The following is a 15,388-nucleotide window of genomic DNA, read 5'->3' as shown; positions in this document are numbered from 1 at the left end:
TTCATTTTTTTTAAGGAATCATTATTCATTTCTAGTTAATTCATGGGATTAACGTGTCCTTACTGTAGTTTTTGTTTTTGGTAACAGATTTCGTACTAAGAGTGTCTGAGCCCAAACAGGAAGGGGAGAGCCCTCTGTGACTGCTTGCCTAAATCTAAAGTCAAAGTGAAACAAGAAGAATAAAAACATCTGTGTGCCATGAATGGAGACATGATTTGCAATCACCATAAATTTAAGAACAATAAATCCCAAATTATAAGAATGGTTCTCGAATCCAGAAACGGAGCTAAAAGAACGAGTAAAGTAACTTCAGACACGATTAAAGGCGAGTTACGCTTATTTGACGCTAAACTTAAAGAGACTGCAGAAAGTCAGTGCTGTGTTTACAAAACAACAACCAAAAAAAATCCAAAAGATCTAAAAATGTTAACCGAAAAGGAAGCAGACTACCTGAAGCAAAAATTAAAATGCCCAGATTTTTAAAGAGGAATAGAGTGGACTCGTTAAAATGGAAATAACTTTTAAGCTGACAGGAAAAAAATGTTACAAACAGCAGCTCAGTTTCCTCTTTCGGCCATTTCACATCCTTTTTACCTTAGTTTACAGAACTACACATTAACCACAGCCGTGCCTGAAGGATATTTTAAGTGGGCGAGCATCATTCTAATTACAAGATGCAACAAACAAACGCAGCGCTGCGCAAATTATTCCTCATGAGATATCCGTCTGCAAAGGCAGATCAACCTTTCATGTAGTTAAAAGTCAAATGATACCTACACAGTCCCACTCATTCTTCTCTGTCACATCATGCGTCATTTTAGACTGTCAAATCATAGTGTGACAATGCAACAACAAAAAAAAAAATCTCTCTTCCCTCTCACAGCCTGCATATCATCTGTGCAACTTCCTCATTCGCTGACTTGTGCTCGACGTGACTTGAGAGCGTGCTCCTGAAACGAGAACGAAAACTGAAGGCCAAAACACGCATGCATAAACACACAAAAACCAGACAAAGCAGAGGCAGAGCCACCGGTCTGTGCTTTCTCTTCCTGATGCAGTAACGCAGCCTGGAGCCTGTGTGGACTTTTCCTCCACTTTTTTTCTTTTTTAATTAACAGGATACCTTGCTGAGTCGATCAAGAGTGGGTAGGTCAGGTAGAAAGGCTGGTTGGACTCTGCTGCCAGCATGCTCCGGCAGTCTCTGAGCATCCTGAAGCAGTTGGGCACTGCGACAAGGTAAGCCTGAACTTGTATTCTGAATGTTGCATTTAAACGACATTATGATCACATTTAAAGTAAATTTAAGGTCTTCTGTGGCGCCAAACGTTGCGTCGTGTAAGACAGATGTCCCTTGAGTTACATATTGCCGCATTAGATAAAGAAATCAGTAACCACAGCCGTGACCATAGTGTAATGAATATACATCAGCTTGAACAGTAGTATTCGGTGGCTGTCTGTAGGGAAATATCACTGAGACTTCTCTGCTTTATTTTTGTCATTTATGCTCATCATATACTACCAGCCACCTTAATGCCACTCCTGCTATCAGACTACATGAAAAATTATCCACCGCTGCGTTACTAATACGATGGATCGCTTTACTTTGAGACTTTATTTTCTTTAACGCTAAGAGGGAGGGGAATTCTCAGTGCAGTTTTCGTATCAGTTTGATAATCTGATTTGGTTTTTTGTATGTTCTCACTTTCAGTGTGATGGAAGTGTGTAAAGTAGCTGGTTCCTCTTTAAAGTGACTCATACTGTTTGGATTTTGAGGGAAACCTCGGACTCAGAGCGGCTGAGCACTTCTGAACAGAGAAACTGACTCAAGGTTGTGGTGAATGTTAGAAACACACTCTGGAAAGATGGTGGCTCTTTGTCAGGAGGTTGCTTTTAAATTGCTAAACTGATATTTCAACAGTGCAAACATTAACTGGAAAATAAAAGCCTTTGTCACAACAGTTCTCTGGGCTTTTTGAAGGCTCTTCAGCTGATTCACATACTGCTCGCTAAAGCCTCGTTAGAAATTCAGTGGAAGGGTGTCTGGCAGGTAGCTTATTGAAAGGAAACGGGGAGAAAAGGCTGAGGTATGCCTAATTACACAAGAAGTGGACTGAGAATTGTTGGGTCTGATGGAGTGTTAAATCCAAATTTGAAATTCAGGTCAGGAGAGTTTATCTGTAACACACGGTGGAGGCTCTGTCATGGTTTGGGTCTGCATTTCAGCGAGTGGTGTTGGAGAGCTTGTCAAAATTGATAGAACTCATAGATTTACTGGACTTTAGCCATGTTGCACGGGGAAAGTGTTTGATTGACTTCATTTGTCTTCAAGACCCAAACACGTTGTCAGAGCAGTATCAGAACACAGTGGAATAGTAATGCACTGGGCTCTATAGATCCCGGACCTCATCACTGAAGCAGTCTGGGAACATCTGGACAGAGAACAGAACAAAAGACCAAAATCCAAAGTACAGCTTTGAATATCTTCCAAGAAGCCCAGAGAACTATTCCCGAAGACTACACAAAACCTGCATACTAGAGTTCAAACTGCCCTGAAGAATAAATATGTCATATGAAAAATAGACTTGGTAGTTATTCAAAACTCTGTTTTTGCCTTATATACTGTATTTCCATGCAGGTTTGCACATGTTTCAGTAAACACCCATTTCCTGTTTTCCTTGCAAAAAAATGAAGTAATATGGGATGGCTTAAGACTTTTGCACAACACCTTAAAGTTGAAAGTAGGTGCCAGATTATATTAGGCATTCCTGTGGTTGACTACCACTGAGTGACTGGCGTTAGCAAAGAAGTGGGTGACTAAATCATGCACCTTTGCGCTATTTGGTTTTCTTGGTACAAGCTTGCATGCAGCAGGGCTAGAGGAGTGTGGTTTCAGGCTGTGCTCCCTTTACCTTTGACGCATTCTGGTTTAATAATAAACTCGGCAGCGTGCATCTGCAGCAGGGCAACGTGGGCTCCAACTAACACGAACAGCACTTTTCACTTTGTACTGGAGCGTTGAGCTCTGATGAAATAAACACACATATAAATAGACATATTGCACACTGATCTAAACACATACACCTCTAAGGTCTCACATACAATTCCTAATAAAGTATATGTGCTCTAAAACAAGCACCTACTGAGGATTTCTTCTCCTTGTGTTGCGAAAGGCCAGATTTTAGATTCACGAGAGGAATTAAAACTATACCTTAGAAGTACTGAAGCATAACTGAACTCTTTGTGAACTGGGCTTGGTTTCCTTTCAGCTTAGCACAAACATAATGGCTGCAGTGACTTTTATCGGCTCTCTGTAGATTGCTTTGCCTCCTCTTGTGACAGCAGAGAAACTTGTGGTGTTGCAGTCCTCCCCACCTGGTGCTAAATAAACCACAGCACTACCCTACACGCCCATGCTTAGGCTCTTGTCATGGTGTCGCATGTTATTCAGGCCTAAAATGTCCTTTATCTTTTACCACCCCCACATTTAGATATATTTATGTCCCCCATGCAGAAGAGGCGCAAACTGCGAGGCCACTGCACTGAAACAGTAGGAAAGTCAGTTACCCGGTACAGAAATAACTTTATCACGTGGTGTGCTCAAATACACCAAAAAATTGCGATGACTTCTTGGTGAAAGTTTCATTTGATTTGTTACTGAAAGCAAGTCTAGTCAACTGGGGCTGTACTTTATGTTTGTGACTAATCAGCACATATTAATTAGCACAGCAACATGCTAAACTGAGATAGTCAACATGGTAAACATCACTTACCTGCTAAATGACTGTATATAAAAGACTGATGCCAGTGCAGAAGTGCCTTAAAGTGGCATTCTTTCTGATGGTCAGCAGGGTGTGATGCATCGTCCAAGTCCACATATATATGAGAAAGATTCATGACTATATTCATGATATTTCGGTTATGTTAGGTTATATTGGTGTTTCATGTGTATTACTTGATGTTTGGGTCTCTATATATAACTGGACAACTTTTGGATAGTCCCACTATCTAGTCTCACAAATGAGTAATAATGGCTGAAACTGTATTTTACCCGATTAATGAACTAGAAAACTAGATTTAACTGTACATCCCATGATTCAACAGTTTGTAGAAGTAGTAGTGTGAAGTACTCATTTTCTGTATGACTTTATCAGTTTCTCGTATCGTTACGGAATTATTTTGACCCACTCTTCTCTCACATGTCGTGCATTTCATTCAAGTTGATGTCTGGGCTTTGACGTGGTCACTACAACACCTTGATTCTTTTCCAGTCATTCTCTTGTAGGTTTGCTGCAGCGTTTAGGATCATGTTCTGTTGCATGTCCTTTCTGACCTAAGCTTTAGCTGACGGACAGATTGCCTCACGTTTGACACTAGAGCACTTTGGTGCACAGAGGAGTTCATGGTTGACGCAGTGGTTGCATGGTTCACAGATCCTGTGGCTGCAAAACAAGCCCAAATCATCACCCCTCCACCACCGTGCTTAATACATGAGACATTTGTGTTGATACTCTGGGTATAGCTCTGGGTTTGATTCTCTGGGGCTTTTGGTCAAACATGGAGCTGTCACATTGCTCCAGAAGATTTGTACTTTTTTCAGGCACGGCCACCGTGCTGAGCTGAATTGTTCTTTTTGTAGAGCCTTTCTGCTAAGAACCTTTCCAAACAAGCCACACTTGTTCGATCTTTTTATAGCTGTACTGCCATGAAGATGAAAAGATTACACAGTTTGTGTAATCTGTAGATACTAATTTAAATGTAGCTCTTGCGGTTTTTAACAGTTTCTCTGCTACTTATCCTCTGAATTCCTATGGAAGCAGTAATGGTGTATTTACATTTTTACCAGCCTTAAAGTCCAGGGCCCGTATCCCTAAAGAATCTTTGTGCAAAAAGTGGCTCCTAGCGGCCAAATTCTAAGAAAATTCTCAGAGTCATGACGTTTTCTTAGAATTTCCCCTAAAAGTGACATGACAATCCCAGTTAATATAAAAGCTATTCCTCAAGATTCCTAACGCTTAAAAGGGCTCCTAAGGCAAGATCTGCTAAGAGCAGGGAAGAGGACTTTTAGTGGCTTAGGAGTTCCCCTAAGCAGCTGCACAAAATGGCCAACAGAAGAGGCAGGAGAGATGTCCTGCAAACACTGGATGACAGGGAATTATTGAGACGCTACAGATTGGATCGTGCAGGAATCATGTTTGTGGTGGATCTCCTTAGAGATGCAATTACTTCACCAACTCGACGCCACAACGCTATTACACCAGAGACGAAAGTAATCACAACCCTGAGGTATTTGGCAACCGGGAAAATGCAACAATGCAGCAGTGATGACTTGGGTCTGCAATCACAGACATTGCTAAAAGCTGAGCGGTGTTACCCTCGTTAAGACCACACTGGACTTGTAACGTTGTGATTTCTACTTCATTAATGACAGCCCCTTGAGATAGGCCATCTTGTTTTCAACAGGGTCCATATGGGAGTGAAAGTACAAAATATGTCAGCTAGGATATTAATATGAGCAAATAAGACACAAATCATTATTTGAACAGGGTGTAATGAGTTTAAGTTTTCACATATTTTAGATTCTAATGTTAGGCTATAACCCCTACAGCTTACTATTCATTTTCCAGATATTTTCTTGAATGTGAAATATTATTTACAATTACAGTCAGCATAAGATTAGAGTGTATAATTATGTTTATTGATTTGAGGGTACATCCTTTGCTCATTATCACCAAAAGCTCATTTCCATCAAACTTGTAGGATCAACCAATCACGGCTTTTGAAATGATGACTCATACCTAGCAACGGGGTCAACCACACCTCCTCACTAAGATAGGATTTTCCATCCATTCCTTGCTCAGAGTTCACTGAAAATGTTCTGGAATCACTTCTAAGCTAAAACTCCTGGCAAGGAATTTTTAGGTTAAGTTAGGAGCTCTCTGAGAGGATTCTCAGAATCTTTAGGGATACGGGCCCAGGTCTGGTTTGTTATGTCTAGTTTAAAATAATAATATATATGTAAAAAAAGATAGCAATGACTGAAATAGTAAACTTTAAACTTCAAAACCAGTGTGTGATGTCATGTTGGCTATGTTCATTGTGAGCACGTTAGCATGCTAATGCTAGCATTTTTCAAGTTTCCGTTTTAAGCACAGGTTACAGGTTGGTTTCAAACATTGAGACCGATACGATTTTTAAGTCAAAATGTACATTTCAAGCCCCTTTATTTTTTTGACATTTATTTCTTTTTAGCTACAGCTAACAGAATTCTTTCACATTTTGATTAGCCGAGTAACAATTTTTAGACCACAGAATATAAAAACAGCAGCACAATATCACAGTCCAAGGTTGCATGTTTGAATTCAGTTGATTTAAATAAATTTAGAAAACCCTGAATATCAACAGACACGTGTTATCCTTAGCTTAATTATATGTATTAAATCAGCGGTCCCCAACCTTTTTTGCGCCACGGACCGGTTTATGTCCGACAATATTTTCACAGACTGCCCTTTAAGGTGTCACGGTAAGTAACACCAGTGCCAGTACCAAAAAAAATAACACACGGGAAAGACCCAAGGAAACCGAGTTATCGATGAAAATGATTAACCCCGAGCCTCAACTCTTGCAGCCTGGTACCAAACGACTCATGGACTGGTCCGTGGCCCGGCGGTTGGGGACCGCTGCATTAAATATCATGCTAAAACAATACATTAAACAGCAGATCTTTTCTAAATTAATATCATTTTTTTGCAGGTCACAAGATGCTACCGACCTTCTACATGAAGACCTGGTTATGGTGAGAAAAATAATCTGCTTTACCCTTACAGATTTCTTTTATTCTTATACTGTTATGAATAACGTATTATTCAAGATACAGTGTGGTTTATAGCCATAGCTGTATATTGTCAATGGTTACCACAGCGATGCTCTACTAGCTCTACTAGAGGACACATTCACTTACCACCCACTTTCTATTTCATGTAAATTTATGCAACAATAGCATTTTTCGTTTGCACACATCATTTATAGCAGTAAAATAATAAATTAAATACCATCATTCGACGCTCTAAGGTTCACCGTATGTGTGTTTGACCAAAGGTGGAGCAGAGGATTGAACCAGCCAGGAAGGCAGCTCAGGTCCTCCATAAAAAGCTGCAGAGCTGCATGCAGAGTCAACCGGGGCTGGAGGCCGAAAAACGAATGGTAGCAGTGTTAATGCATCTGCGTGGTTTATGGAAATGCTCTGTTAGTTACTGAAAAATGTCACATGTCCTCCTCTCTCTACAGAAAAAACTTCCTCTGATGCTTCTGTCTGTCAGCATGGCAGAAAGTCTGAAAGACTTCGATGCAGAGTCCTCAATCAGGTGACAGGTTTGATCTTCTGCAGTTACCCTTCCACCCCTCCATTGATCCATCTGTGTTCTGTACTTGAACTCCAATGCTCTTACTGACACTAGAGTCATGCAAAAACCTCATGACTGTAGTGTGGAGGTTTTCGAGTTTTCACTTCTGGGTGAAAAAAGAAAGAGGATGCTGTCTATGACTTGCTACCAGAGCTCTGTGCATCTGCTTTATTTAGAGTTTAGCGCTATAATAGGTTAGCCTGATGGGTTGCATGCATGCCATTTGCTTTGTATATTGATTTATCTAGTTTAAATCTGAAGGAACATGCTTTTTTGCACTTTTAAATGAAATTTATAGCATGTCTTCTGATATATTTCCAAAACAGTATATCAGATTTGAGGTGGATATTTATCATGATTTGGTCGTGTGTGTGTGTGTGACAGGAGGGTGCTGGAAATGTGCTGTTTCATGGAGAAGATGCTGGCCAACATGCTGGCAGACTTTGAGATGAAAATGGAGAAGGAGGTCCTGGAGCCACTAAACAAGCTTAGCGAGGTGACAACAGCTTAATGTTCATGTTGCTGAACAGAAGATCAGTGATGAGCAAAACCAAGAATATGTTCTGATATAATTTAGGCTAAAAGTGCTTTTTTAATTTTTAACCCGTGAAGCTCCTTCATGAACAGAAGGGTTTTTCTCATAGTTTAGGCTTTCCTGTTGAACAAAATGACTCAGTTTGCATCAAACATTAACTGGAACCCCCCCCAAACTGTTCAAATGGTCATCAAACCACAACTTAACTGATGTACACTGAGGTGTCAAAACTTGTCATTATAGGTACAGAGGAGGTCGTTAAATGCTAGATGAGTTAACTACTTGTGCTTTTGTAGCCACTTGAACGTCATTGTTAAGTCTTTGCTATATTCTGCCCATCCCCTGTATGTGATTATTTAGAAATATAGACTACACTCATGCACAATCCTCTAGATGTAACTAAATGATCACATAAAATCTTTTTTTCCCCTTTTTGTGTCCATTTAGGATGATTTACCTGAAATTCTAAGGAACAAAAAGCAGTTTGCAAAGCTCACAACAGATTGGAACAATGCAAGAATGAGGTGAGGTTTTTAAACATCCTGCACTTTAACCACACACCCCACCCCACAATTTTTTAAATTTTTATATGTGTCGGCGTGTGTGTGTATGTGTGGTCAGGAGTCAGGCTAGCACTGGACCTCAGGCAAAGCAGGATGGGCTTAGGGAAGAAATGGAAGAAGCTTGGAGGAAGCTGGAGAGCATCAAGGTACAAGTGTTTAAGTCTGTTTGGAATCAATGGCGTCGTCTTGATCTCTGACCTTTTGCTGTTGTCTCTGTAGGACCAGTACTCTGCAGACCTGTATCACTTTGCAACTAAGGAGGATGACTACGCAAATTACTTTATTCGTGTGAGTCACCGTTACGGTAATGATGTGACCTTTTTCTTAACTTTGACTTTTGTTTCTTTTTATATCCACCGCCTCTGCTTCTCTCTTGTTCAAAAAATAGCTTCTCGAGCTGCAGGCAGAATACCACAAGAATTCTCACATGTTCCTGGATAAAAACATCAGCGAACTCAAAGAGGATCACAGTCAAAAAGGTAACCCGAGTTTTCTCAGGTCCGTGCGTTTCATCCGCTGCACTGATGTAATATTGCGATACGTGTCATCATGCCCTGCTGTGTGTTTTGCAGAGTCGTCACAAAGCCTCTCCAACCAGAAGGTCTACGGGGAGCCTCTGCTCTCACATTTGTCTCAAAGCAACAGAGAAATCGCGGCGCCCATCCAGGAGTGTATTCACATGCTGCTGAGAACAGGCATGAGAGAGGAGGTACCGCACAGTGTTCGCAGTCATAACACACAGACCCAGAAATATGCAAATTAAAAGTGCTTTCATTGCCCACTTAAATTGCTGTGCACCGTCCAAGCCTGAGTGCACATCATATTGCTTTCTGAGGTTATTACTGTTATGTAACTCTCAGGATTTATGCTGCTCTAAGCACTAATTTAGACACTTTGTATACTCTTGGATCACTATAATGCATCACATGGTCTTCTCAGGCTCACGGCTCAGCTATCGGCTGAATTGAGGAGCTGCACAAAGGCCCAGTGTTATATGAATAGTGATTCTTTTGAACCAAAGCTAGTGTAGCATCACAGGAACAAAGAAAAGAGCTCCAAATTAACATCACAGGTCCTATTTAAATCAACGTGTACGGGCCAGCAGCTCTGCAAAACTGGAGTCAGATTTACTCACTAAAATTAAAAAGAAGTTTAGAGCATTGGTGTGTTAATGTTTGTTCATTTGCAGTAACTACAAAGTACAGTTAAGATTGATGGGAAAGTAATCAGTTTTGCATGTTAAGCACAAACTGTATGGGCAAACTGAAAGGGTGGAAAAAAATCAGTGTCTAAACGTATATAATCAGTAAAGAGGGTGTTAACACTTTCTTTCTGAGCCGTGGGGGCTTTCCCTGGTTATGTTGATTTGAACTGACTGACTGCTGGCTGGTTGCGACTTCTACCGCTCGAACGCTCTTTTTTTTTTTTTCTCCCGTTTTTCATGAACCGTCGTCTTTCCTCAGGGTCTGTTTCGCTTGGCCGCCGCAGCCTCGGTGATGAAGAGGCTGAAGACGTGTCTGAATCAAGGGACGGTGGACCACAGCGAGTTCAGCATGGACCCTCACGCCGTGGCAGGTGAGGCTGTGCCCTCTTCCATTTCCCGTCATGAGGGCTCTTCCTCATCTGGCCAGCCAATGTGACTTTCACAGCTCATTTTAACAACCCAGTTCCTCTTCTGTTTGCTCCAAGTACAGCTTCCTGTGAACATCAAAAACACCACTTCAGTGCGCTAGAATTATTTATAGCAGTGCAATATAAAAGCGTTTATTAATGGATTATGTTGAGAAAACAGCAAGAAGGTTAAATTCAAAATGGAATATTTTGGGTTAATAAATATATGTGTTTTTATCTAACGGTGGGATTTACTTCTGAATGTGTCGACAGGAGCTTTGAAGTGTTACCTCCGAGAACTTCCCGAACCTCTAATGACGTTTGACCTCTACAACGACTGGTTTAAAGCAGCAGGGTCTGTACAAAATCGATTTCTACATTTCTCATTTTGACTGTGGTGTGTTCCTTAACTCTGACCTCTGACCCCATAGGGAGAAAGAGCTGTCAGAGAAGCTGGAACAATTCAAGATACTTCTAAAGAAACTGCCACCTGAAAACTACAACAACCTCAGGTGTGTAGTCTGTGAATAGCTTTTTTCTTTTTTTGCACTCACACGATCAAATGTTCTGACGAAGAAGTTGTTGTTTTTTAAATTTACCTAACTGAAATATTTCAGCAGTATTGTTGGCTCATGAGTCATGATGGCTCTTTGTTTTGTATATATATAGTATGTGTGGTTAAGACAATATAAAAAAGATGTATTGGGTTCAGTTTTGGCCCTTGTGTTTCTGCTCAGATGTCTAGTTAGTTTTTAATGTGTCTTGAATTAGCTTCTGTTGGTCCTGTGTATGGTGGACCTGAGAGGTCAAATGCACTGCAACCTAAGAAAACACCAGCAAATAGAAAAAACACTGCAAAAACACACAAAAACACAAGACACACCCAATAAACAACAAAGGAATTTTAGTAAAACACAATAGAAGTGAAAAAAAAAACCCCTGATGTTTTGTGTAATGTGTGTTTTAATCACATGATTCATGTAACTGTGGACACATGCCTGCTGTTAGCCCTTTACTGTTAGCGTCTCACTTCTGCAGCGTGCTGTCACGTTGGAGCTTTTGCTGCCATTTTTCCTCTTTCCTTTGTGTTTTATTTTACTTCCTTTGTGTTTTATTTTACTTCCTTTGTGTTTTATTTTACTTCCTTTGTGTTTTGCATGCTTTTGCAGAATTTCTCTATTTGCTGCTGTTTTCTTGTTTTTGACCTTTAAGGACCACCATACCTCATCAACTAAGTCAGCGAACTATGCATCAACATGTTATCATTATGTGTGGCTTAATAGTGCTGTGCAATACTGCAAATTTAGGTATTAATCTGATACCGAGTCAATACAGGGCCAGTATTGCTAATACCGATACAAATAGTGATACTTTTAAGGCATTTTATGTTTAGGGAGAGCAGTGTGACTTATGGGATGACTCATCAGCACATTGCAAATTCTGAACACATTTTAGTGATCATGAAATCACTGTGTGTACTTTTTAGACCTGGAATATAAACGTACCTGTCCCTCAGTTACTTAGAGTCAGCTTCTATTATTTCATTGTGCATGTTGGAGGTATAAAAGTAACACCACTGAGTGGGCTACGCAGTGAACTTAAAGCAGAGAAACAAAGTTTTGATCTGATACCACTCAGATATATCTGCCCACCTTAAAAGGCTTAACATTTGGCTCATACTACCCTTATTTCAAAGCACAGCCTCAGTGTTGCTAACATGGCAGAGGAAATCAACAAGTCTTATATTTATTTCAATTTTCATATATCTTGTGTTAATATGTCTATAAGTCTTCATTTTTTTCTTTCCATCTTCTTTTCTTGCTTATCAGGTACTTGGTCCAGTTCCTGTCTCTGTTGTCTGAGCAGCAGGCTATAAACAAAATGACACCAAGTAACATCGCCATCGTCCTGGGACCAAACCTGCTCTGGCCGCGAGCTGAGGGGTACGTGTGTTTAATCATATTCCAAGTTATTCCTGTTCTTACACTGTTAACAATATTTGTGCTTTATGTGAGTCCTTCTCTGCTCTCTCAATCACTTTGCCTCGTTAGGGAAGCTGCTCTCTTTGACATGGCTTCAGCTTCTTCAGTCCAGGTGGTGACAGTCATTGAGCCTCTTATTCAGTACAGCTCTGATCTCTTCCCCGAAGGTAAATGCACTCTTAATGTAAACTGAAAGCTGTTCTTTGAAGACTTGTTGTTCAGCATGGCTAAAAGATACATACACTGATGCGGGGATATGATATGATACAGAAAAATGAAGAACTGGGCCCTTAGACATGTATGTGACTTACTTATCTGGTAAGAAAGCCAGATCGCAAACAATACAGATCTTCACAGAATCACTTTTACACAATATCAGTTGCTCTGACTGAGTCTGCTGTTAACCACAGTTCATGTGTGGGTGGGTTTTAATGTAACATATTTTTTTCTTTTCGTATTTGCAATAACCACAATTATTTTATTGTATTTTATATCTTGCTAAAAACACGAGTTGCAGTTAATATGAATGTTGCTTTGTTCTGTCAAGAATACGGGAGAAAAACATGGAAATGAATAAAGCCTGTGTTATTTTTCACCTCTCTGCAACACCCGCTCAGAAACTTAGTACACCCTTAGATGCACCCTTGCACAGGAAACTGTGCATGTGGCAAGTGGAGCAGGTCAAAGATGAATGTAGATGATGTGAACGGGGATGAACGTGTACATCAGCTGAGTGCAATGAGTAAGACTCTTTTTATTTATTTGTTTTGATCAGCTCTCTCGTTCGAGATCCCAGAACTTCCCGAGGTCCTGGATGCGTCTCTGCCCTCTCCCGTTGTCCCAGAAAAGGGGAAACTGAGCAGAACTGTTTCCTCCTCTTCCTCCACAGCCTCCTCGTCTGCATATCACTTCCCTCTTTCCAAGACAAACAGGTACTGCGTAATAAGTGCAGTAATCATATCAAAGATATTTATATTTTAAGATATGTTATGATATGATGTTAAATATTCAGTGGCTACAAATGCTAAAAAGTGGAAACTCTTTAAAATACTTGAACCTGCAGCACAGCCTCTCAGGACAGCGGCGTCTCCTTCCTGGTGAAATCTGGCTCTGTGAGCGGCCGCAGTGGCACCTCCACGTGGGGCAGCCCTGAAGCGGAGACGGCAGCACCTGCTCAACCAAACAGGACGCCCAGCAGCTCATCCTTGACCGATCCCGGCCCGTCTCCGGCCTCTGACTCTACAGCCGCGTCCAGCTCAACAGCAAACCAGAACCCGACTCCGCTTCCCAGAGCAGCGGGATCTGCAACAAACTCAGGCCAGGCCCGGAGTCCCACCCAGAGGCAGATCTCAGAACAGAACCCGCTCGAGCCAATTTTGGAAGCACCGCCAGATTCTCCCAGGGCATTAGTGAAGATCGCGTCACCGTTTAAACGTAAGTCAAAGGTTCAGTCAAACAGGTCGAGCTGGGACTGCCTCTCCAGAAGCACTTTCAGCACTTTAGTTTTTCATACGTACACACGAGACATTACATTACTCTAATATAAGCTGACGCAGGTGAAGCTGGGATATCCTATTACGCATTATCTTTCAAATTTTAAAGATCATGATCTCAGTACATAAAGATGAGATCATCAGGGTAATTTTTACCATATTATAAATATCCCTACCAAAGGAGCTATTTTTGGACTGAGCGTATCTCTATCAGCACTTACTGTTTCTTTTCCATTGTAGAAAGCTCAGTACAGACTCGTTAGTCAAAATAGTGGCTTGGTAATTTGATGTATTTTAATATGAGGAAAAATACATCTACCGCTGTTATTTTAACAATCAGGATGTACACAGGAAACAGGAAGTCTCACACCGCTGACCAGAGTATCAATCTTTAGGTTCATGCGTCATCTCTTACACTTTTTTAACTGCCTCGCTGGCTGAAAGATGTTGCCTTATAAGTATCGTGCTGTTCATCTATCTACCAAACCATTTTTCCTTAAATGCAGTGCATTTCTATAATAGCTTATACAATGTAAAGCAACTGGGTAGTCACATACTTCCACCAGATGTCGAAATTTGATACTAGAATTTAAATGAAACTCTGTCAATGAAGTAAACTAAACACATAAATCAAATATAGTTGAATGAGAAATTACATATCTGTACATATCGGCTAAACATAGACTGTACGAGCACTGAAACCGTAGCTAAACCTGACACATGTATATAGTGATAGGTTTATAGTCTATGTAACATGTAGAGTGTGTTAACCTCTAGAGCAGATTGTAACAGACATGTGATTTATTTGGTGTTAACTGCTGTATTAGGAAAAACAGATTGCATATAATTGCCATTTTAATGCCTTTTCAGTTGCAGACTGATATAAGACTGACTCAACATGTCAACATTTGGGGCAGTGTTGCTCAAAAATCTCATTTTACAGCAGAAAAACCGAGAAGTGAGATAACTTTATCTTACTGGATAACACAGATAATGACGTCTTTTAAATATGAGGACATAAATTGCAAAAGAGGTGATAAATTGCAGTATGTGAATTATTGTTATATCACATCGTGTCTGGTGTTTCAGCTCAGGCATTAAAAATGCGGCTAAATCTGTCTTTTATTTACAGTGTATACCACAGATATAATTCAGTTGTTTAAAGTTTGTGATTTTCGCTTTCAGAAGTGCATGACTTCTTGTACTCGTGCGCTCAGTGCTGTCATTCCCCCCCCCGCTATCTTTCTTACAGCAAGGAGAACTTTCCCCCTGAGCAAGTCTAACCAGCCAAACGAGCAGGTCACGGTTCAGTTCTCCAAACCAAAACTGCCGCCACCTCTCAAGTCACATGCCCCTCCACCCCCGATTGCACCTGCGACGGTTCCAGACACTAGGCCCCATCCGACGCCTGCACCCCGAGGACAGCAGGCCAGCATGAAAAAGCCTCCTCCGAAAAAGCCTGGACTCAAAGCTCCAAACTGCCCTCCACCTCTTCCCCCACCATCACAGGCAAAAGAGGTTCCTTCTATGGCACAGTGAGAAACAAACGTCCCTCAAAGTTCTGTTATTGAGTCGAGCAGAACAGCCGCTGAAACACTTTCATATTTTGTCATTAAAAAAAAAAGACAAAGAGTGCTGGGTACGCTTAGATTGTTCGGTTAGTTGATTTTAAGTGTTGCAGATTTTTTCCCCCGTAACCAGCCTAGTAATTTTATTTATTCTGATGGTTTTACGGTCAGAGAAAAAAAATAGACCTATGATAAATGAATTCACAGCAAAAATATTTTCCTGTTTTCCTGTGGAA

At 40.8% G+C, this 15,388-nt stretch overlaps 1 protein-coding gene across 2 annotated transcripts; it reads left to right on the top strand.

Annotated features, from left to right (window-relative positions):
* The first annotated feature begins 938 nt into the window (after nucleotides 1-938).
* sh3bp1 (SH3-domain binding protein 1) lies at nucleotides 939-15,169 on the top strand. 2 transcript variants are annotated; one of them, XM_085360431.1, is made up of 18 exons: nucleotides 939-1,236; nucleotides 6,751-6,793; nucleotides 7,096-7,200; nucleotides 7,285-7,361; nucleotides 7,785-7,896; nucleotides 8,383-8,459; nucleotides 8,557-8,644; nucleotides 8,718-8,786; nucleotides 8,887-8,977; nucleotides 9,071-9,207; nucleotides 9,962-10,073; nucleotides 10,383-10,464; nucleotides 10,541-10,621; nucleotides 11,939-12,052; nucleotides 12,161-12,258; nucleotides 12,867-13,023; nucleotides 13,155-13,525; nucleotides 14,837-15,169. In XM_085360431.1, the coding sequence occupies exons 1-18, from the start codon at nucleotides 1,187-1,189 to the stop codon at nucleotides 15,121-15,123; spliced, it is 2,151 nt and encodes a 716-aa protein (XP_085216557.1). In that variant the 5' UTR covers nucleotides 939-1,186; the 3' UTR covers nucleotides 15,124-15,169. The 2 variants fall into 2 exon arrangements, with proteins under 2 accessions (XP_085216557.1, XP_085216558.1); XM_085360432.1 differs by having other exon boundaries at nucleotides 8,887-8,986.
* Nucleotides 15,170-15,388: the final 219 nt, after the last annotated feature.

Source organism: Diplotaxodon limnothrissa, linkage group LG8, assembly GCF_057381915.1.
Source record: "Diplotaxodon limnothrissa isolate DT_005_m linkage group LG8, D_limnothrissa_male_GT1.1, whole genome shotgun sequence".
In the NCBI taxonomy this organism is placed as follows: domain Eukaryota; kingdom Metazoa; phylum Chordata; class Actinopteri; order Cichliformes; family Cichlidae; genus Diplotaxodon; species Diplotaxodon limnothrissa.
The sequence above is the reverse complement of the archived record's forward strand: the minus strand, read 5'-3'. Positions and strand labels throughout refer to the sequence as shown.

Excerpts from the sequence above, each read along its gene's own strand:
- sh3bp1 (XM_085360432.1), top strand. The coding sequence starts at position 1,187 with ATGCTCCGGCAGTCTCTGAGCATCCTGAAGCAGTTGGGCACTGCGACA. Across the intron at positions 8,987-9,070 it reads CAGTCAAAAAGGTAACCCGA|AGTCGTCACAAAGCCTCTCC; the intron begins GTTTTCTCAGGT and ends TGTGTTTTGCAG. Across the intron at positions 10,074-10,382 it reads GGACCCTCACGCCGTGGCAG|GAGCTTTGAAGTGTTACCTC; the intron begins GTGAGGCTGTGC and ends ATGTGTCGACAG.